This window comes from Oculina patagonica, chromosome 7 (assembly GCF_052425735.1).
Source record: "Oculina patagonica isolate OP01 chromosome 7, crgOcupat, whole genome shotgun sequence".
Taxonomy (NCBI): domain Eukaryota; kingdom Metazoa; phylum Cnidaria; class Anthozoa; order Scleractinia; family Oculinidae; genus Oculina; species Oculina patagonica.
The window spans coordinates 18,243,657-18,265,356 of NC_135764.1; the positions used below are offsets into that span (position 1 = coordinate 18,243,657).

Below are 21,700 nucleotides of genomic sequence, written 5' to 3' on the forward strand. Positions count from 1 at the left end.
AGCCGGAGTACCCCCCTGGGGCACTCCCCCATATGGTCTATAGAGGGACATGCTGCTAGATAGGGTATGGTTTTTGACCCCTCAGGCCCTAAACAGGGTATATCATTTCAAGCTCCTTTGTCATAATCAGGGTCTGAAACTGTCCTAGACAGGATATGGTTTAGTCTGTAGGTTTTCTTTTCTGCCTCAATGAAGAGCATTTAGAATTACAGGTTACTCCTGGTGAAATAGAGCCCACCAAAGGATCTGGACATTTTCTAAGCTAGAAATTAATTCCAAATGCTGTTCTTGCTGAATACAAACATTCCCAATAATGCCACACCATGCCGGTTGTCAATTAGAATTTATTTGTCGCTTATTGGTATTTTATCCCTCGTTTTGTTGGTAGTCGGTAATAGCAAAGCTCTCAGCAGCCCAAAGGGCCGCAGAGCAGAGCCCCATACCCATAGAAAATTAACAACCATACTTTTGGTTTTTCATGGTCATCATGGCTAGTGGCATGGTTTGCGGCCGCGTGTGCCTAGCGATGACGTTGCCCCAACATGACGGCCATACTTCAGAAATAGGTTGGTAAGGTTAATCAGAGCATACAGCTTTGATATTTGATATCCATGTAATGGTCAATTGACAGCTGTCAAAACAAGGTATCTGCTGACCAGTATCACATGACCACATAGCGGGTCAGATATAGAACTCATCGAGGTCTAATGTTTTTTTAAGTTTACTGCTGACCAAGTAATGATTTGCATTGGATTGTGGGCTTATTAAGTGCTATATTTTTTCTGTTAACGGTCAGTAAACTCTTATTCAGATGTTACATAAACTGCTAAAGAGTACTGACCATTACCACTGTAGTAACCCACTGACTGACGGTATATATCAACTTCGTCACCGGGGAGCTTTTGGAAAAAGTGACCGAATTCCAGTAACAGAATTTGTGCACTTTGGGAGTATTTTTAAAATAGAAGATCAAAATTATTACTGAAATAATTAAAGTAAGACTTTAAATGTATACTTTTATTCAAGTGTAGACTATATCTATATTACCGGTAGACTATTTATTATAACTCTAGACTGGTCCCGAGGAAAACAGTTAATTTTATTTTTCAGAGGATCTCAATATTTCCTGAGACAGAGTCGAGGGAAACAATATAAACTGGTTTCCCAAGGGAAAAAGTATATAGCACAACAAAGACAAAGAAAAATGGCAGTGTGTCGGTCAACATGCGTGAACAGTGCACTGTTACTCTCTGACGTCATAAATTTTGCAATGTTGCCTGTTCATCATACCTGCCAACTCTCCAGATTTTCCCGGGAGTCTCCAAGTTTTTCATCTCCTGGTCTGATTTTTGGAGAGTATTCATACATTGTCTTAAATGATATCCTTACAATGCAAAGATTTCTAGACATCTCCAGATTTTTGTACCCTGGGGGTTGGCAGGTATGCTGTTCACAGACAGTCTTGGTGGTAAACAGATTTGTTAGATGTCATGTGACCTCAAAGTAATGAGAATGCATGCTGTTGAGGAAAAATTCCACCTATAAAGCAATACCTAATATTTCAAATTGCCATGTAAAACTTGCACTGATCTGTGTTTACTTTTGTGGAGATCAAATCTACACACAAGTCATTGCAAGTTTTTTACAATTGTTCCACCTAACGTAAGTCAACACAAGTCGAACTTTTTACTTCGAGTATTTAATTGCAGCACATACTGCAGTAGCATTGTAATGGCTTTTTTGACACTTTGCATGCACATGCGAGTAAACTCGTGCACATGGGAGTTAAGTCTGTTTGACCAGCAAACGCATGTCTGTATGCAAGTTCAACTTGCAATTACTTGAGTCCACTTATGTTACCGTTTGGCAAGGGCTTTAGACAACTACTGCCTATTGTGTTGTGTACATTTGTTCATTATTGGTCATTATTCTCTCAAGGAGGGCTGACTCCTGTTGGGTAACCATGGTCTTGATTGAGATTTTCTGCTATAAGTGTACCCGTCAATCTCCTCCGCGAATCTTCTGAATTACATTGCTGGTACAAAAATATCCCATGTGATCATGTACTAGTAAGTACCAACTGGTGTTCAGTGTTGTCTCTACCACTGCCTGTGTGTACATTTTGTGAGCCATGTCACATTATTTTCATGTTTTGCTTGAATTGAACATTGCTTTATTAAACTATCTCAGACACTGTAACTGATGAGACTCTCTCCCTGTTGTAACCGCGGAAAAAGGACTTGGAGCATTCATAAGTGCTGATCATGACTGCACATGCTGGGGCAACTTTCAGAACTCTTGCTGTCAAACCTAACAAAATAAAGTGGGCAAAAAATCAGTCATCTTTAAATGTGAGTAGCTTTTGCACTGCTGTGCTTATTAAGGACACTGTATATGTTTTTCTTGTAGGACAGGAACCTATCAAGAATCTGACAGGAGGAGGCTGAACAGTTGGCTATTTACATAGCACCATCAAGAAGTTGAACTTGGGACTACTTATTCTTGTTCCCCAAACCTCCGGTCCCTCTTATCTGGCAGAGCCAGCTGGGGCATGAGGAACAAGTGGCTCGGGGAACACATTTTGATTGGCTAGATTTAAATTCTTTCTTGTTAAAAATCTTGCCAATCAAATCATGCGTCCCCAGAGCTAGTTGTTCTTCGTGCCCCAGGCTCTGCTGGCTAAAAACAGGTGGTTCTACCGATGAAAATACGGACTACTGGTACAACTCCAGTAAGTGCCAGGCCTCCACTCTACCACCCTAGCTAGTGCCTTGATTTTTTTATGAAAGGGTTAAATGTCCTGCACCAAACTAGCAAAAAGCTTTACTTTATCATTTAAGCTTTACAAAATTGGATGATGACCCTGCAACTTAGGCTGCAGGCTTTTCAATTGATTCACTGAAACATTCTTACTTTCTCTCTCATATGCTTCATACACACTGTACATGGCACATGGTACATGGTGCACAGTATCAAAGCGATATTACAACACATTGTAATATCGCACCCAAAGTCAGGGTTGATCAGGGTTGGAAATATAATTTTGATTGTATCTAATATTTAGGCAAAAGACTCAGTCTTACAAAAATGTACTTAGTATACACAGATTAGTTTTTACTTGCCCAAAAGATAATTAAAAATTACAGTCATCTCGGACTGCCAATTTATCATTTGTTGGAAAATTTCATTGTTCTAATCTTCTAACATTTGAAAAAAACACAAAGAAATTTGTCATGGATCTACTGGGCATTTCTCATTGGATAGTTTAAAAACTCCTGGAAGATTTATTTTCAGAAGCCATCAAGAGAATAGCAGGATGTAGTTGCAGAAAATTCATGTTGATAACACTGCACAAACATTTCACCAGCAATGCTGTCCAGCAGGAAGCAATAACGATTGATGGTTCAATGAATACATTGTAATTTCTTAAAATCCCAAGGAAACACAACAGAGACACTTATTTTAACATAATAACATTTTATTGCTGAATCTCCACGAGATCGCAGCTGGTAAGTGCAGGTAAGTGTAGGTACTTGTAAGTGAATACATGTACTTCACAGTAAAAAGCACTGCTCATAAGAAACTTGTTGATGAATATCATACTGGCTAAAAGGGCAAGTGATGTGATTTGTATTTGTAACTGCCCATCCTCTGACACTTGCCTGGGTGAGGGGGGCTGTGGTAACAGCCATTCTGGTCAACTTACCAGCAAACAGACTCCTCCATCCACTTGTTCTGTACAGTTCAAACATCAATGAGAATGTGAAAGGCAACTTCTTGACAGCACTTGCATCTTCTGCAAAGTTTATAAAAATTTATTCCGTACAAACGTTTAATGGCTTTAATAAATGATGCCTTCTCGGGTTCCGGCCTCTGGGCCAGAACCCTGCAGGGGCAATAAACTCTTAAATTGTTTCAATGACTTCTGTGATACTCTTAAAAATAGCCGAACACAGCGATTTTCACCTTTGTTTCTTTCAAAAAGTAGGTCCATGGCAGGATTTTACAGCTGTCACAAAACTGGTGATAAGTTTTAAGAGTTTATATGGTTGTTGGAGACGCGGTCTCAAAATAAGAGACGTTTGTATGGATTTTAAATCATGTTTTAAAGTCCAAACTTCGTCTCTGTTCATCCCAAAAACATCAAACCTGGTCAAATGACCAATCTCACCCTGATCTTCCATGTGATGGTGTCAGTTTATCGATTGGTTGAAATTTGAACCTCGCCCCAGTTGCCTGCCCAACTTTGGAATGGCTAATAATGAGCAATGCTTCTGTGTTCAAGAGCAAGAGCGTATTTAAAAGTAACGCTAGCAAAGCTGTGTACATACTTAAGACAAGTTCTCCAAGCTCCATCTGCCTGTGTGTCTTTACCACATCAAATGGAGTTGTAATCAATGCTGCCATCTGTTAAAAGTAACAAATTTAAAATTTGTTTTATAACATAGCTAATAAAGCAGTGAAATCAAATTAATGATAAAATAATGTATGCTGATAGCATGAGCAAATCACTTCGCCAGAATATTTTTCCTCATGCATCTGGCCCATTTTAGAGTGGGGTAAAGTAATTAACTTTTAGGGAGCAGAAGAGAAATAACTATGCAAACGGAATACTGATATCAGGGCCAAAGTGCTCCACTGTTTTCTGGGTTTTGATTGTGCATTTCCACTGTCAATTTTATAATCCAATTGGTAAATGCGACAATCTGATTGGATGAGCTACTCATACACCGAATGCAAATATGGCGGACCACTCGGTCGGTGCCTGGGACGAGCTTCATGAAAGCGAGGCTAGTCAGGCTTCGGTGTTTTGTTTTGACAATGCTTTCCTACTAAAGTCTTGCTTATTCGTCGATCTGGTGTGTTTATTTTCGCTGCTCCTACGAGTTGCTGTGTTTCTGAATGCCAAAAGAAGTGATAGAAGTGTTCATCGTTTGCCTCTAAGGGAAAAATTTGATCAATGCAATCCGTTGAGACAAAAAGAAAGGAGTTCGCGATCGCCGCGGGAACTATTGAGGTTTGTTCGCTACATATAATTTCAGGTTATATAATTAGAAGATCTGAGAAAATTCGTTTAAATGACGAGCTTATGTGATGTCTGGTGGTGTTCCAGCACGGGTTGCATGGCCAGTACCTTCCCCAAGGTAAAGAAAAGCTCCACTTCCAAGACATCCTCTGTCTCAAAAAGAATTTGTTCATGTCCGACTTTGTTCGCGACCGATCCACTCGCACGGAATCGCACGATCAAATACTAACCAAGTGAATGAAATTCAACTGCCCCCACAGTTAAAGTTAGTGAAAGCATTGAGCCAAATAAGAACGACTTGGAGCTAAATGTGATCGCTTACACATTTTCTAAGGTCTTCTAACCTGAAATGTAGCGAACAAACTTTATAAAAAGTTCCCGCGACGATCGTGAACTCCTTTCTTTCGTCTTAACGAATTGCATCGATCCACTTTTTCCCTTAAAGGCAAACAGTGAACACTTCTATCACTTCTCGTGGCATTCAGAAACACAGCAACTCGTAGGAGCAGCGAAAAGAAACACACCAGATCGACGAATAAGCAAGACCTTTGTAGAAAAGCATTGTCAAAACAAAACACCGAAGCCTGACTAGCCTCGCTTTCATGAAGCTCGTCCCAGGCACCGACCGAGTGGTCCGCCATATTTGCATTCGGTGTATACACTATCAGCCATAAGTATACAAGATCCAAGAGCTCGGGATGTGTGATGATTAATTATACTTCATAATGCAGACAAGATTGGGAAATCATTAAGTAGAGCATATTTTAGTGGAAATTTTACAAAAAACTTGGTCTCCAAGATAATTCACTCTCAATTTGAAGTTCAGTAAGCACCCGCAGATAAGCAGCACCTTTTTTCCAAAAATCTTCACTCGAAATCAAGGGTGCGGCTTATGTGCAGGAACATTTGGAAAAGGTGCCATAAATTTTTGTCAATTGACGCTATAATGGAAAAGTATGTAGATAAATACCGGTAATACATAAAACAACAAAAGCATAAGGCTAGAGAATGAGATAACTTCTATATTGGTGCAAAGGTTCAAGATAATCAACTTATTGATTTAAAACTCAGGATGTTATTCACACAGTGCAACTCTTGGTGTACTCTTGCCCACCATGTATAGTAAATCAGCTTACTCATACATGTATTATACCAAATTAATTAAATATTACTGCAGTACAACAAAACCTGTAAGCATTGCCCACAAGAGTTTATATAACATCTGGGGCTGCGTAAAAAGCAGTACACACAAGCTCTAGAGGTTCTAGTCCATTTCAAATTAATGATGGACCAGGTTTATCTGAAATGTGAATTTGAAACTTGAGACTGTGTTTACTTTCTTCAAGATTATTAAAAGGTAACAATATATACAAAAGATGGAGAACTAAGAATGTATGTACATGATCGTCGCAACCCTAACTAATCTTGACAGTGACCAGCGGATTGCGTATTACGTGTACCAATTTCTAAAAGGGCCGTTCAATTCGGGAAGTTGAAAATTTCTTCTTCCACCAAGAACCATCAGAAATGCGAAAAAAGTGTCAATCACAACAGTTTGTCGAAACACCAGAAGTTGAAAATCTGTTCTTCAAGAACGATTAAAAGGCAAAAAATGTGTCAATCTTAACAGTTTGTCACATAAGATCAAGGCTTCTGTCACATGGAAGATTGGAAACATTATGTTTTGCAGATGTTGTTTCAGCGTTGGTTTTGAGAAGATTACGGTAACTGTGATTGTATCCCCGGCAGTGCTCGACACTAACGCTAGTACACTAGCCCAGGACTAGTAAAATTTCATGCTTGGCTAGTAAAAGTACTCTCCTACTAGCCCATAGACTAGTAAGATTCGTGAAAAAATAAATCAACTACAACTCTATAACTTAGGAAGTTTTTCTCCCAGAAACCTTCATCAGGATCTAGTTTCCATAGCTTGAGTAATTTAAACCAGAGCGCTTGCGACCCACATCGCTACGGAAACGACGATCACCGCAAACCTGACGCACGAAAGACCCCTGTCCGCCGAACAAGGGACGGGAAGAGAAAGGGCACGGGGGGGCGACGCGCGAGATGATCAGCGAACACACCACAAGAAAACGCTCAGGGCCGAAACGGAGCAGAAAGCACCAGAGGACACAAGAGAAGGAGAAGTGTGAAGGAGAACCACGAGGGAGAAGCGGGCGAGGAGGAAGAGACTGTGAGACACAAAAGGCAGAGAGCGAAACGGCGAAGGGGGGGGGGGGGGGGGCAGTGACGCCTGTGGGCGTGAAGACCACAGCCAATTGCCTAGTATCCAAAAAAGTTAGTGTCGAGCACTGCCCGGTAAACCACAGCAAAACGAATGATTCCAGCAACGGTTAATCCCAAAAATTCCTTACAACACTGACAACATAGCGAGTTCACCGACCGAGGAAAATCACATCTTAATTACACCGCGTGTTCGATTAAATCATGCATTCCTTGCATGCCGCGTTACTTAGAATAATTGTCTCTTGTCCAGTGATTTATCGACACCATAAATTTTCGCGACCTGTTGGAATATATTGCCGTGAAAATGAGGTGACTTAAGTTATTTGTTCTTCCACCATGAACGGTTACAATGCAAAAGGACCGAACTATGTCGTTCAAACAGGAAGATGAAAATTTTTTCCCTCCACAAAGAACGATTAGAATGCAAAGGAATGCAAAGTGTTAATCACAAATGTTTATCAACATATATCACAGCTTCTGTCACATGGAAGGTTAAGGTGACAGTGAAGGCTCTTTAAGTGTATCTAGGCCCGCACTTTCTAACCTGTGGTTACCACTAGTCTAGTAATAAAATGTACTCACAGCTCCAGACAATGCTCCAGATGAAAAATTAGCCATTAGACCTGGCTCAGCAAACTTTGACTTCAGGAGCTCATAGCCTGTCCAGTACACAGCTGTGGATACACATCAAGTACAAAGAATTGATGACCAAAATATAAAATGTCAATTTGCAAACAATTTAATAAATTTGATTCAAATTTTGTCAGTGAGTCTGTAACAGATTGTTATTACATATTTGAGCCCTAAAGAGCGCCCAGCTTTTATTGTCTTAAATTTTTAACTACATAAATTAATAACAAATTTTTGTATATTAAATATTACCAAAAATGAACATTTATGATGTCACAGTTCCATAGGCCGGGGTTCAAATGTCAATCGAAATCTCATCAACTATGGAAACTAAATAATGTGCCCTTAAAAACCATATATAATTTAAATTACCATGCTTCAAATTGTTTGTTATGCTGCTAATACCAGTAACAACAAGCATTCTTAGAAAAGCTTGGGCACACAAAAAAGAAACATTGAAGGGTTATTACCTGAAAATGGCACATCCCTTAATAATGTAGGCCCCAGTCCTTGCCAGAGGGACAACACTCCACCTTGCTTAATTGCATTCTTTATGACACTTGTAAGCTCTGAAGGCAAAGTGAAGCAATTTTATTTCAGAAATAAAACAACAACCAAACTTTACTGCATAGTCATTTGTAAGGTGCAGGTAGTTGCTGACATCTGTTGATCGGCATCTGTTCAGTTTGTGTACCAGCTTTCCAGTGTTAGTCGTTGAAAATAGTTAGTACTGTAGGTTAAGCATTCAGCAGGGTCCCAGTCAATTTTCAAAAATTTTTTTTTAATTTCTTGTTCATTGTGCGGCCAGCGCGTGTGTGTATTTGTAAACAAAACACTCACAACAGTCTCTAACCCACAAATAAATTAAGAAAATAAAATGGCAAACACAAGTTAGTATAACTGCTTTGTATAAGTTTGTCGTAACATTATGACAAAAAGTAATGCTGACTTCTATATAATAGTAAAAATCTATTATAAATACATGTAGTAAACATTCTCACTGCATACAATTGCCCTGACACGGGATGCTAAGTTATGGGAGGATACCCATGACTGCAAGGGCAACTGGAGTTTTGAATGTAGGTTACAGCTGTGATCGACCGCTACCAGAGGAGGAGGGAGGGGTGAAACTTTTACTGTCACTTTACCAAACTCCATTGAACTGACCACAATTTGACTAATACTGTGATAAATGATTTAAAGCAAAGATCAGAATGCGTCATGCTACTACTGTGCAGGTACAACACACTAGAATTTAATGAACTTAAGCCTTTCCCACATGACAGGCTAATCGAGAATAGGGTTTAATCTCAGATTGAAGTAAGTTTCAAAAAGTAATATAATATTTTTTAAACATTACTTTTTGAATGGTGTTATAAGTAGTACCTTTATAAGAGAACTGTTTCTTTGCCTGCATTTTGGTTCTGATCATCTCTATTGGTGAGATGCAGGTTATAGAAATAGCTGCAAATAGTAAAAAAAATGTAACATTGCTACAAGTCAACTGTTAAACTCAACAGAAAAATGACTTACTGACAAAGCGTAGTGAGCATATACTAAAACAAGAGTAATAAAATTTGGATAAAATTACACAAAGATTACAGCAACATTTGGCCCCAGTAGTCACGTTAACCTTATGTAGAATAGTTTAAAAAATGCTAAGGTAGGAAGTTTGCCTGACACAATCAGGTAGATTGTTCCACAAGTGTGAAGTAAGATGATGTCCACAATAGTGGCATGGTCAAACTGATTGTGCAATTTTAGAGTTGTTGTCACAAACATGGACTGCTCTTCTGTGTTCTTTGATTCTAGTAGCTAAAGCTCTGTCTGTCCATAGAAGTAGCTCTGTTTGCCATAGTCAGAAAATTTTGCATACCAGTAAAAAAATTATCGCTATTTTTATATTGCACAAACTATCACCATCACCCCCATTTTAGGTAGTCACCACCAACCTTTTTTTGTTAATATTTACATACCGGTACATGTAGATCTTAATAGGGTGGTCATTTAAAATAAATTATTTGAATTAGGAACCCTTTTTTAACTGACTTTGTGTCATGGATGTTTAAGGACGGTCATGCAATGCCCAAAATGAAAGAATAGATTTGAATTTCTATCTTTCTTCAATCAAGTTGGCTGTTGCGGTCTAACAAACTTGTTCCCTATGCATTACCACACTGTTACTTATTTTCGCTGGACTTAATTTTCGCGATTTTCACGATTTAAAAAAAAAAACACGAAATTAAAGACCCACGAAAAGAGGTTCTCGCGAAAAATGACAATGCGAACTTTAATACCCTTCTATATAATTTGTTGTGATTAATCAACGTTGCCTTAGTTGGTACAGTCAACAAACTAGCTCTACTTGTTACAAAGTAACATGTCAAACTGTTTTAAGTTTCGTTTTGTTATAATAGTTTTGTTCAGTGTCATTTGAAACTTTTGCTGGGGAAAGTTAAAATCAGTTGTGCCAATTTTGAGACTGACTGTTTGTTAATGCAGACCAGTATTTTGAAAATTTTCGCGAAATTTAGTTCCTTTAAACATATTTTTTGGTCAAATCGCGAAATTTAAGTCCCGTGAAATATGCCCGTTCAATTTTTTCGCGAAATTAAGTTTCTGCGAAAATAAGTAACAATAAGGTATTATAAGCCAAAAAATTAACATACTGCACAGATATATCTCACATACAATGCGGGACATTAATGATGGGACACTTAGCACATTTCTGTGCCAAATGACTGCTAACCCCCTTCCCCTCAAGCAATGTTGAGAATTGACCATCTTACACACCAAGATCAGGGAATATATGTTTGTCAACATTGCTTGGGGGAAGGGGGGTTAAGAAATGAACAAGAAGAGTGCCAAACCTGCTTTTGGACTACAAAAAGGTTATTTGGCATGATTAAGAGATCGCCTTCATAAGTGTCCCAAGTCTTTTTTACCTCCATTGTAGCTTCATACTCTCTTCTGTTTTCTGGGGTCTGACATAAATGACCTGCACTTCAACTTCACTTGATGAAAGTTGTTTAATCGGTAAGATTTCTTCATTGATGAAAGTACTATTAGGTCTTGCGATTGATTCCCTCTTTTTATATATATTGTATCCCTTTGGGGTAAGATGAAATTGAAGGTAGAGGATCAACACCCGTACCTACAAATGGCCAGTGTTAATGTGCAACCAGAGAAAGAAATCTCAAAACAATTTTTGTGAGTGAGTTCTTGGGGTCTAAGTTTTTATGACACGGGAGGGCAGGGTTCTCATTAAGTTTTAAAGTAGACGGCTGAGAGCTAATAGTAGACGGCCAGCAAATCGAGTGCCGAAGGCACGAGCCCCTAGGGGGGTCTGGGGGCATGCCCCCCCCAGGAAATTTTGAATATGTAGAGGCTCAGATATGCCATTTCGTGCACTTTGGCAACGCATTTGTGATTAAAAAAAGACATTTTTTAACAAGAAACTAAACAGATGAATTTTGCTAAAAATCTTTTTTCTAACAATTTTATTGTAACTCCGTAACTAACAAGGTCAGACAACACCCTCTAAAACAGCATTTATGTCCTCCTCAATTACATTTTCCTCATGCTCTCTATCCATGTGAACATCCACGTTCCTATCAACCAACGATTCCACGTTTGTTCGGGACTGTATGTTTGAAGCGGCACTGACCATCGATGATTCTACGTTTGAGTTTGTGGCTGCCGTCATTTCAAGCAAGTTTTCCTCGTCAGTTCTCTTCTTTTTTATAAAAGCCAACATATCATCGTTCTTTGTGGCATAGGCCGTTTCATTGAGTTTGGGTCCATTTTAATGGCTTCTCGCTCGTTTAAGTAATATAACACAACTTGAACCACGACAGTCGAACCGAAGCCTCAACCTAACACAGATGCATGATGGGAGTGGATTGTGATCGCGGGCGCACAAACTGAAAAATATGGCGGCTCGCGGATCGGCGGATTGACTCGGAGGAAAACACCAGGTGAAAAAGAGAGCGTTATCATTATCAGTGCTATGAAAGTACAAAATTTTATTGTGATATGTAAAAATATTTACGATAAAGCTGTCTTCATTATTTTTTTCGCACAAGGTTACTTTTTTATTCATATACACGACTTTCTGTTTCACGGTAGTGCTTAGTTAGTAAACCATATCATCAAAAAGTAGGCGGCTCAAAATTCGAAGTAGCCGGTTTTTTAGCCGGTTGCCGGCACTTAATGAGAACCCTGGGAGGGTAAAAGTTTTTTGGGTTCTGAGGTCTGAGTTTTCAAGACCTGAGTATTGGACTCACCAACACTGTGATGTTGCAAAAAAAATCTATAGGACCAATATATATATATAAAAAAAAATAGATTGTCCAAAACATCCCTCACTTGGTGAGAAACTTTGAAATATAACTTCCAGTATACCAAATATCATTACAATGCAAGTCATTATCTATTCTAACTGTTATCTAAAAATCTTACTTCGAGCAGTTATTCCAGCACACATTGGTGACCAAACATTTTCCTCTCCTTCTACGAAGCCATACATCACTTTGAGTTGATCATAAAGCGTAAAATATATCATAGTATTTGGAACAGCCATCACACTGCAAATGAACCAAATTTAATTTCTAAGTATATTTTTACCTATTGCAGGGATATATACCGGTATGTTGTGGTTCAAATTTTTTTTTTGGTTTAAAATTTTTCAAACCAGTTTGCTTTTCATTTTTCATTGTCTCAAATTACAATCTTAAACAAAGGGAAATGAAAATTAAACTACTGGTAGTTTGAAAAAAGATAAATAAATTTCAACCACAACAATGGTTTAACATATTATGTGCAGTGGCCTAATGGGTAAAGCACTGGTCTCTGGATCAAGCAGTCCAGGTTTAAGCCCTGACTGGGGCAATGTGTTGTGTTCTTGGGCAAGACTACTTTCATAGTGCTTCTCTCCACCAAGGCCCCAGTTGTACACAAAGGACAGATAATGCTATCCACCAGATAAATCACTATCCGCTGGATAACGTAGTTTTTTTTTTTTTTGTCAACACTTATCAACTGGACATTATCCGGGGAATAGCTAGCGTTATCCCCCTTTTACACCCCTTCTTATTAAAGTGTGAACACTTTAAATATGTCTGGAATGTTCTTTGTCATGTGTTTTAACCAATCACATGCGAGAACTTCAGACCTCAAAAACCACAGACAACGAATGGTTTCCATCAGTCACGGAACAATATTCGGTTCTCGTTTCACTTCAATTTTAAAGTAAACACTAATTGTAGTTCCTTCCTTTTTGAGAACATTTACTGCCCTACTGAATATGTTTGTTTTTTAAAGAAAAAAATTGAAAACCCGATGCGCCTGATGCTACGATTTGCCCCAGTTGTCGCTGATTTTCAAAAATTGTAACAAATTCGTATTTGCAGTTACCATTCACCTGATGGCATGTTACAATTTGTACTGAGGTAAGCTTGCATTTTCCGGTTTTTATCTCACCCCAACTGTTGTAGCAGACCTAAACACTGATAGGATGGAGGTTCGTTTCTTTGACAACAGAGAAACGAGATGGCAGAAAGGAAAAGCGAAAATCAAAGGATTGAGTGATTGAGGTGTTTACTTCGCACCAAACAAGCCAACATTTCGAATAATTTTGTCTGGAGCCTTTGCGGTTTGCAGTCTTACGATCATGGAACCTCTGATTGCCTAAGGGTTGAAATCGTTTGGCAAAATAAATCAAAACCCTTGCTCTACGGAAAAATCAACAAGGTTTACAATCAGTAACGAAAACTCCATGATTTCGCATTTTATATTCGGTAAAATCGTGTTTATTTATATCTTTTGTCCAGATGTGTCTACAACACACTGAACCATGTCAAAGGGATGATAATGTTGCTAAAGTAACCATCCTTTTTTTCTTTCAAAAATCCCTGAAACTATGTTCTAGATGTGGCCCTCGATACGAAAGAATAACAGTTCTTTAAATTCCTGAAAAAGACAGGGCGTGATCCTCAAATAAAATAAGAACTAAAGTTGCTCTGTGACCGATGGAAACCCATTTACTGTTTGTGGTTTCTGCAGTCTATAGTTCTCGCATGTGATTGGCTAAACACAAACATTCCAGACATATTTTGTAGTGTTCACGCATTTATAAGAACGGCTGTAAACAACTGAGGCCAGGTTTATAAATGGGTACTGGTGAATTAAATGCTGGGGGGTAACCCTGCAATGGACTGACCTCCCATCCAGGGAGGCAGAGAATAGAAATACTCCTAGTCGCTTAATGTTATGGAAACCAGGATATGTTCTGGCCTGATGGACTACTAAGCTCAAATGCAGACTTAACCTACCCATGAATGGATGGTAAAAAGCTAGTTTTTCAATGAAATAACAAATTACTAACTAAAAGTAATAATATTAACTGAATCCTGCGGGACTGCTAAAAATTTGAGTTAGCTACATTAGACTACCAAAACTATTATGATTATATATTGTTCTTTACAAGCAAACAGAAGTTTTTGCACCAGACAGCCTTATGACAGATGATCTTATAAGCTATGATAAACAACTATAGCATTCTTCTTACAGGGTTGGTGGTAGGCCCCTCCATAATGCAGACAAGCCTTCATAACGTGGGATTTTGATTAGAGCATCCTGGAAGAAAATGGTATATTCAGTTATTTACTTTTTAACATGTTAAGTGAGGTGCTTGGTGAGGCTACTTTTTAATGTTAATACATACTGTACATTGTGAAATTTGGAAGAACCCTAATCCTTCAGGAAATATTTCAGGCCCTGCCCTTCCAGAAAGAATGTTTAAAGAGCTGTTATAAAATCATACATCACATGTACTCATGTACACATGACAAGGTTGGAGTGAGACGATGCAATAGGAATGATAAACATACCACCGTTGAATTAAAAGGAGGATGAGGAGTATGAGGAAAAGGTCTGAATGGCGAGCCAAGCTGGGTGCACAGACACAGATGATCCATAAGGCCATTGCAGAACAAATAACATGGAGCTAAAAACAACAAGAAACAAACAAAATGTTCAAAAAACACCTATTTTTTACTGTACATTTTTAATGAACTTTCTAGGTTTTTCTGGCTGTTATTTCCTGTTGTAATTTTCAAACAGTAAATAATTGACTGATTTACATGTGTGTGCCATCACCGCTATGCCGTAAAGCAAAATGATACAATTCCACAGGTCACTTAGATATTTCTATATCATACTGTCATAACTGATCCATACCACAGTCATATTACGTATGTTCAGTAAAGTATCATTACATTTTGGAATAGGTTTGAGCTGGGCCTGCAGTCTTGTTTTTACCACATCTAAAGGAGTCACTACAAAACAAAAACAAAATGACACCAATTATTTAGATTTCATATGTTGTGTGGTACACGTACTAGATCTTATCCTTAGGAATTCTTTAATTTGCTTAAGCCTTCATAAATAAGCATGTCAAAGAATGCAGAGACAAAATTGATGCTTGAATCCACAGCTATCTGACAGTTCTGAGTAAAACATAAAAAAAATGAGACCAAGTTAAGTTATCATTGTAAAAACCAAGATTTGGTATTTTACAAGATGAGATGAGATGAAAAAAACATTAGTTCGGCTCTATTTCAAAGAAATAATCACAAAATAATAACTTTTACAAGTCCTTGAATTCATATAGCTTCTTGATCCCCACCATGATTCATATCAGGAGCAGCAAACGTAACCGTGAAAAACTATAAACACAAAATCCAACCCCCCACCCCAACACTGATGTCAAATTCTTGCCCTCTAGACACATTGATGTTAAAGTCAAATGCCTGGGATATACCCGGGGGGGGGGGGTTGGGGGTTGTGATTTTGATTTGATTAGTACATAATCTGAACAAGTCCATAGCCATGGCAAGATTGCTTAATGAAAACCCAAGCTACAGGCAAGGGTTCTATCAGCCATTCAAGGGACTGAAATGGCATGCTATGATCTTGACGAAGATACAAAGGGTTTTAATTCTTTTATAAAATTGCTATGGGATAATAAAAGCAAAGGAGTGAGGTTAAAAGAACACTTTTGTTCATGAATACACACATGAAAACCAGTTGATGCATACTTTGATAATTAAACTCATCGCCAATAGATAAGCTTGGGGAAGGTGTCTATGATAGTGAGTGGTGGTTCCACCGCGAAAAACGAGCTCGAGCAGGGCAAGCAGGTATCCATAGCAACTCTGAGAGCAGCAACCACCCACCAGACACTGACACACTGACCAAGTCAGTGGAAATACTTAGGAACCCTATACTTATCCATCAATGAGGGAGGAAGGGTAAGGGAGAAAACAGCAACTCACACACGTGTTTTGGAGCTAGAAACGAACTGCACAACCACATGCAGCTGGAACACATGCATGATATGTATGAATCGGGAAAACCAAGTACGGGACATGATGGCGCATGGTCCACTGATTTCAGCCTAAATTACATTTAGCCACATAGAATAGCCTTTTTATGATAAAGATACACGCGAAAATCACTGCTTTTTGCACGTGTTTCATATAAGACCACACAATCTGTGTATATTACATCATCCAGACCTAACTACTGTAATAACTTGGGGAGTCCTGTATTTAAGCATCGGAAAGCTTTGTCAGAGCAAAGGAAACTATAAGAACTAATGTTAAGTCTAGCAATCTAAAATAAGCAAAAGAAAATTGATAATTAATTGAAAACTTACCTAAGAAACTGGTTATCAGAGATCCGGATCCAGCAGATATCATTTGTTGTAGTGGCGTTATCTTTTCGCTGCTTGGCCTGGAACTGCTCATTATGATAGCCTTTTGTGAAGAGGTTTTAAGAACAAATGAATCATCAACTAGACAGATCGTAAAAGGGTCAAATCCATGGAAAGTCTCTCTTTAGCTGCAAACAGTAGCTGCATTGACTGCATCGTGGAAATTGTAAACTCACGGGCCGGAAGACTGGAACTCGCGCACTGTGACCGCAATGCATTGATGGTAGTCCCGTGTGCATGGTGCGCTCGCAGTGTACCATGGTCAAGGCGCCCTGATCATGGTACAGTCGGTACAGTCAGGGCGCTAGCGCTGGGTTGGCCAGGGTTTTTAGGTAGGGGGATTTTAAATAGGGTATTCAGCACTTTAACGCTAATAATGGGCCTTTTAAAGTTATGAAGTATACTGTGTTTTTCCAAATTTTGGTATTTTGCATGATTTTGAGGGGAAATTTTTCAGGTAAATTGGTATACCACTTTCCCCGTGCTAGGCATGAATAGATTGTGCTAGTAAATTCAGGAAAAGTTGCTTCACAATATACACAAAAGTTGCTCTAAACTCTGCTAAACTTGCTCAAATATCAAAAAGTTGCTACTAAAATTTAGAAAAGTTGCTTGCTCTAGAGTCGTTTAGTTTTTGATAAATACTCAAAACGTGTTTGTTTGTTTGTTGCCATTTAAACATTTTCATTAAATATTCTTACAATCATTGGATTTTTTTTTTTTTTTTTGGTTTTATTTTTTTTTTTTGTTTCCAAATTAAAAGGGACCAAAAAGCCATTGTTATATAAGAAATACAAATACTTTGTTGTAATCAATATACTCTTTAAACTCAACATAACTTCAATGATAGATACGTATTTTCTAGTTAAAGTTCCTAACTAGTCAACCTTACAAAGTTTACTTGGATGGGCATAATAATGTTTACTATAACAGGGGCACCCAATGGCCGAATCTTTTCTAAATAGGTAAGAAGTGTCTAAAATGGATTTCTCTATGCTTGAGAAGCCTGTTTGGTTAATTTGGAGCTGCCCTAAAAAATATTTATTTGTTCGGATATTTAAGGGGAACTTTGGTCTTTTCGAAAGTTCCAGGGGGCTTTTTTTCTCATCCGAAAGTTTTAGCTATCCTGATGGGTCTTGTCGAAAGTTCAAGGACACGGAGTAGCGGTCATTTGATAAGACAATTTTAGGGGACGTTTTTTCTTTATACGAAAATACTAGGTACCAGGATAGGAGCCGTAATGATTCGACTTAGCGCCCGGGGCGCTTATTTACTTTTGGCACCTCAACTCCTCAAGGGAGGGCGCTTATTCGGGACAGGGCGCTTATTTAATTTTTTGAGAAACAACCAAATGTATCTAACAATAACAGGAACTGTAACAGTTAGAAATTGTTAAAAGTTCAGTTACTTTTAAAATAATTCTTAATTTTAACAGTAAATATATACATGAACTGTACGGTGAACGGTCAGTTTATCTAGTTGACATCAGTGACTTCAGTAGGGCCAGTTATCCACAATAGGGGCACTTATTAGAATAGGGGTGCTTATAAGAATGGGGGCGTCAATAAGAATGGGGGCGCTTATTGGAATAGGAGCGCTTATTTACAAAAACACATTCGAAGGGGGGTGCTTATTCGGAAGGGGGCGCTTATTGGAAGGAGGGCGCTAAATCGAATCATTACGGTAATACAAACGCCCATCCGAATACGACCCACAGGGGGGACTTTTAGCAGCTTTTAGAATAATTACGACACACGAAAATTTTAGCGGACAAAAAAACATCCGAAAATTATGGGACATTGTAAAACGTGAGCCGAAAATTCTAGGGCAGCTTGTTGGTTTTCCGATAAACCTTGAAAATTTTAGGGGATCCTTCTGCGAAAAATCCGAAATTGTTAGCCAACCTTCCATCCGAACAGATATTTTAACGAAATATTCCGTTGGGTGCCCCTGCTATAACCAAAGTTTTAATAAAATCCTTCGAAATGAAACGACATTTAATGGTTTAGATGGTTTTATATCAATTTGTTGCTCAAAAGTTGCCAAGGAAGGTAAAAGTTGCCCTAGGTTGCTGGTACTACAAAAAGTTGCTCAAAACGCTAAACACCAATTTATGACGTCAAAAAGCTCAAAGCTCGTTCCATTCCAGCGCGCGGTCATTATGAAAACGTTTTCGTGGAGCCTTCGCAAATCTTCTTATTAGGGGGAGGGGGGGGGGTTTTTGCTGTTTATATTTCGCGCTTAAGGCTCAAAAAGTAAATTTTTTCTTAAATTGACTTAGTAATGAATAATTTTAGTGTTTTGGGTTGCAAAAAGAATTTCGAAATTTCGGCTCTTTTGACCTTTAAATTAACGGTATAAATTGAGTAAGTTTCGCTTTCGTGTTTGACACAACTTGGCTTTACTTGATCTTGCATATTTATAGCTTTTTCTGCACTTTGACTGACTATTACAAGAGAAAGCGACATGTTGGGATTAAACACGCTCGGAAGTCGTTTCTCGAATAGTATTGCACGGATCAAATCGAGAAACATCTTCTTCGGTTTATTCCAGAGATTTTTTAAGGCGCAGTGTGGCCCAAGTTTTTGCTTCCTATTTGTTAGAAATTTAGCTCTGAAAATGTCAGGGAAAAGGTACTGAACAGAAGTGAAAGCGGCAGCGCTTCAAAATTTAACTTCTTGCTCTTTAGTATAAAGGACATTACAAACGACAAACACAGCTTCCACATTTTACATGCTGCTGATCATACGTACTGCATGTACTCAAAATCATCGCCAGTGAAAAAGTCGAAAATCGACTGTGTCGCATATATAAAGCGCCCAGGCCCCAGGCCATGCGGACAGTCAAAAATAGTGTGCTGCTTCGCAGCAATAATATGCCATAATCAGCATTAATTACTTAACCTGGGACACGCGCGCTAACGCATATGCTCGTATATCATTTATGACGTGTTATTTAGTAAATAGTATTAACAGTAATTATTTAATTAACCCCTTTTCAGAGTTTAAGCCCGTACCAAGTAGACTGAGGAGAATTAACTTGTGGAATGTCTCTTTCTCGGGTGACCAGAGTACTAGAAAATCAACACGACAAAGAAGTGCAAGAAAGGCGAAAGAAGCACGCAAAGAGAAAATCCATTCCAGTGTTCTTCAGTGGGCGGCGTAACTCTTTGAGTGAATACTATGAACATAGCAAGCATTTGAACTTTATCGGCGTCTTCACAACCAGCTTGGACGTTCCTGATGTTCGATCGCGTTTTATTCGTAAAGTTATTTCCACGTTAAATTCTAGCCATCAGCAACGCGTTTGTGAATCCAAAATTGCATTCGACCAAGGATTTGTCAGGGTTGATTCGATCGAGCAAACGGATTGTATTCATATGAAGTACGCTTTAAAGGATGTCTGTGATTTCGGTCTGGAACTTAACTCTTTGACTAAGAGTGTTTTCTTTTTTGTTGTATTAGATGCCCTGAAACCGATAGCACTGTGTCATGTGTTTGTAGGTGAAGAAGATATGGACTTACGGAGAGTGTATCGATGTTTTCAAGACAGGGTTTCTCTGCGGTAACTAAGTTTGATTCACTGAGATTTGGGTACTTGGGAGTGTCATCTTTGATAGTCGAAACAAAATTCGACGGAATTTAATTATTTCTAACAACACATCTCACCGCAATAAAACAATATATTTAGCTTTATTTACATCTTTTGCGAGTTGTCTGTCGCGCAATCGGTCTTGGGAAAGTGCTAAAAAAACTCTACGCTCGCTGGTTTACGAGGAATGTATCTTCTGTTTTTTAAAAAGTCATTCTTTTGTGGCCACCGTGACTTGTCAGCGCAGTGATTAGTAGTTGAACATTTTTATCTTGTTATTTTCTCTTGCTTGTACATAATTTTATTGTCCCAGGGCCCCAATTTATACCAGCCTCGTTGCTGAATGGGCCACCCTGGTTAAATAAAGTTTCCTTTCCTCACCCAGTGCCAACACTGACTACCGCGGCCTTTCACATTCCTTGGTGCGGGCCATCGGAGGCTAAGAGGTGAGAGGTACAGGAGAGGTCATGGGTTTCTTGATTATTCAAGGGTAATCAGTAGCAGTAGCAGTAGCAGCATGCAGTAGCAGTAGCAGTAGTAGTAGTGGTAGTGGTAGTGGTAGTGGTAGTGGTAGTGGTAGTGGTAGTGGTAGTGGTAGTGGTAGTGGTAGTGGTAGTGGTAGTGGTAGTGGTAGTGGTAGTGGTAGTGGTAGTGGTAGTAGTAGTAGTAGTAGTAGTGGTAGTGGTAGTGGTAGTGGTAGTGGTAGTAGTAGTGGTAGTGGTAGTGGTAGTGGTAGTGGTAGTGGTAGTGGTAGTGGTAGTGGTAGTGGTAGTGGTAGTGTGGTAGAGGTAGTGGTAGTGGTAGTGGTAGTGGTAGTGGTAGTGGTAGTGGTAGTGGTAGTGGTAGTGGTAGTGGTAATGGTAATGGTAGTGGTAGTAGTAGTAGTAGTGGTAGTGGTAGTGGTAGTGGTAGTGGTAGTGGTAGTGGTAGTGGTAGTGGTAGTGGTAGTGGTAGTGGTAGTGGTAGTGGTAGTGGTAGTGGTAGTGGTAGTGGTAGTGGTAGTGGTAGTGGTAGTGGTAGTGGTAGTGGTAGTGGTAGTGGTAGTGGTAGTGGTAGTGGTAGAGATAGTGGTAGAGGTAGTGGTAGTGGTAGTGGTAGTGGTAGTGGTAGTGGTAGTGGTAGTGGTAGTGGTAGTGGTAGTGGTAGTGGTAAAAATGGTAATGGTAGTGGTAGTAGTAGTAGTAGTGGTAGTGGTAGTGGTAGTGGTGGGGGAGTGGTAGTGGTAGTGGTAGTGGTAGTGGTAGTGGTAGTGGTAGTGGTAGTGGTAGTGGTAGTGGTAGTGGTAGTGGTAGTGGTAGTGGTAGTGGTAGTGGTAGTAGTAGTAGTAGTACACTGACATGCAACGTAGATTTGTGATCATTGAAGGGTACTATATTTCGCTGGCAAAACCAGCCTTTTTCAGGTACAACGAAGAAGTACAATTGTGATCA

General features: G+C 39.0%; 2 protein-coding genes across 2 annotated transcripts; one reads left to right on the plus strand and one right to left on the minus strand.

The window, feature by feature from the left end:
* Positions 1–1,010: 1,010 nt before the first annotated feature.
* Positions 1,011–16,850, minus strand: LOC144660270 (mitochondrial glutathione transporter SLC25A40-like). Its single transcript, XM_078520877.1, has 11 exons — positions 16,623–16,850; positions 15,181–15,240; positions 14,794–14,909; positions 14,472–14,539; positions 12,365–12,489; positions 9,290–9,367; positions 8,374–8,472; positions 7,856–7,947; positions 4,332–4,407; positions 3,707–3,796; positions 1,011–2,310 (listed from the first exon to the last, which is right to left on the minus strand). Exons 1-11 carry the CDS (start codon positions 16,711–16,713, stop codon positions 2,177–2,179), a joined length of 1,029 nt encoding a protein of 342 aa, XP_078377003.1. The 5' UTR covers positions 16,714–16,850; the 3' UTR covers positions 1,011–2,176.
* LOC144660273 (uncharacterized) lies at positions 16,789–20,670 on the plus strand. Its single transcript, XM_078520880.1, has 2 exons — positions 16,789–17,011; positions 19,681–20,670. Exons 1-2 carry the CDS (start codon positions 16,789–16,791, stop codon positions 19,842–19,844), a joined length of 387 nt encoding a protein of 128 aa, XP_078377006.1. The 3' UTR covers positions 19,845–20,670.
* Positions 20,671–21,700: the final 1,030 nt, after the last annotated feature.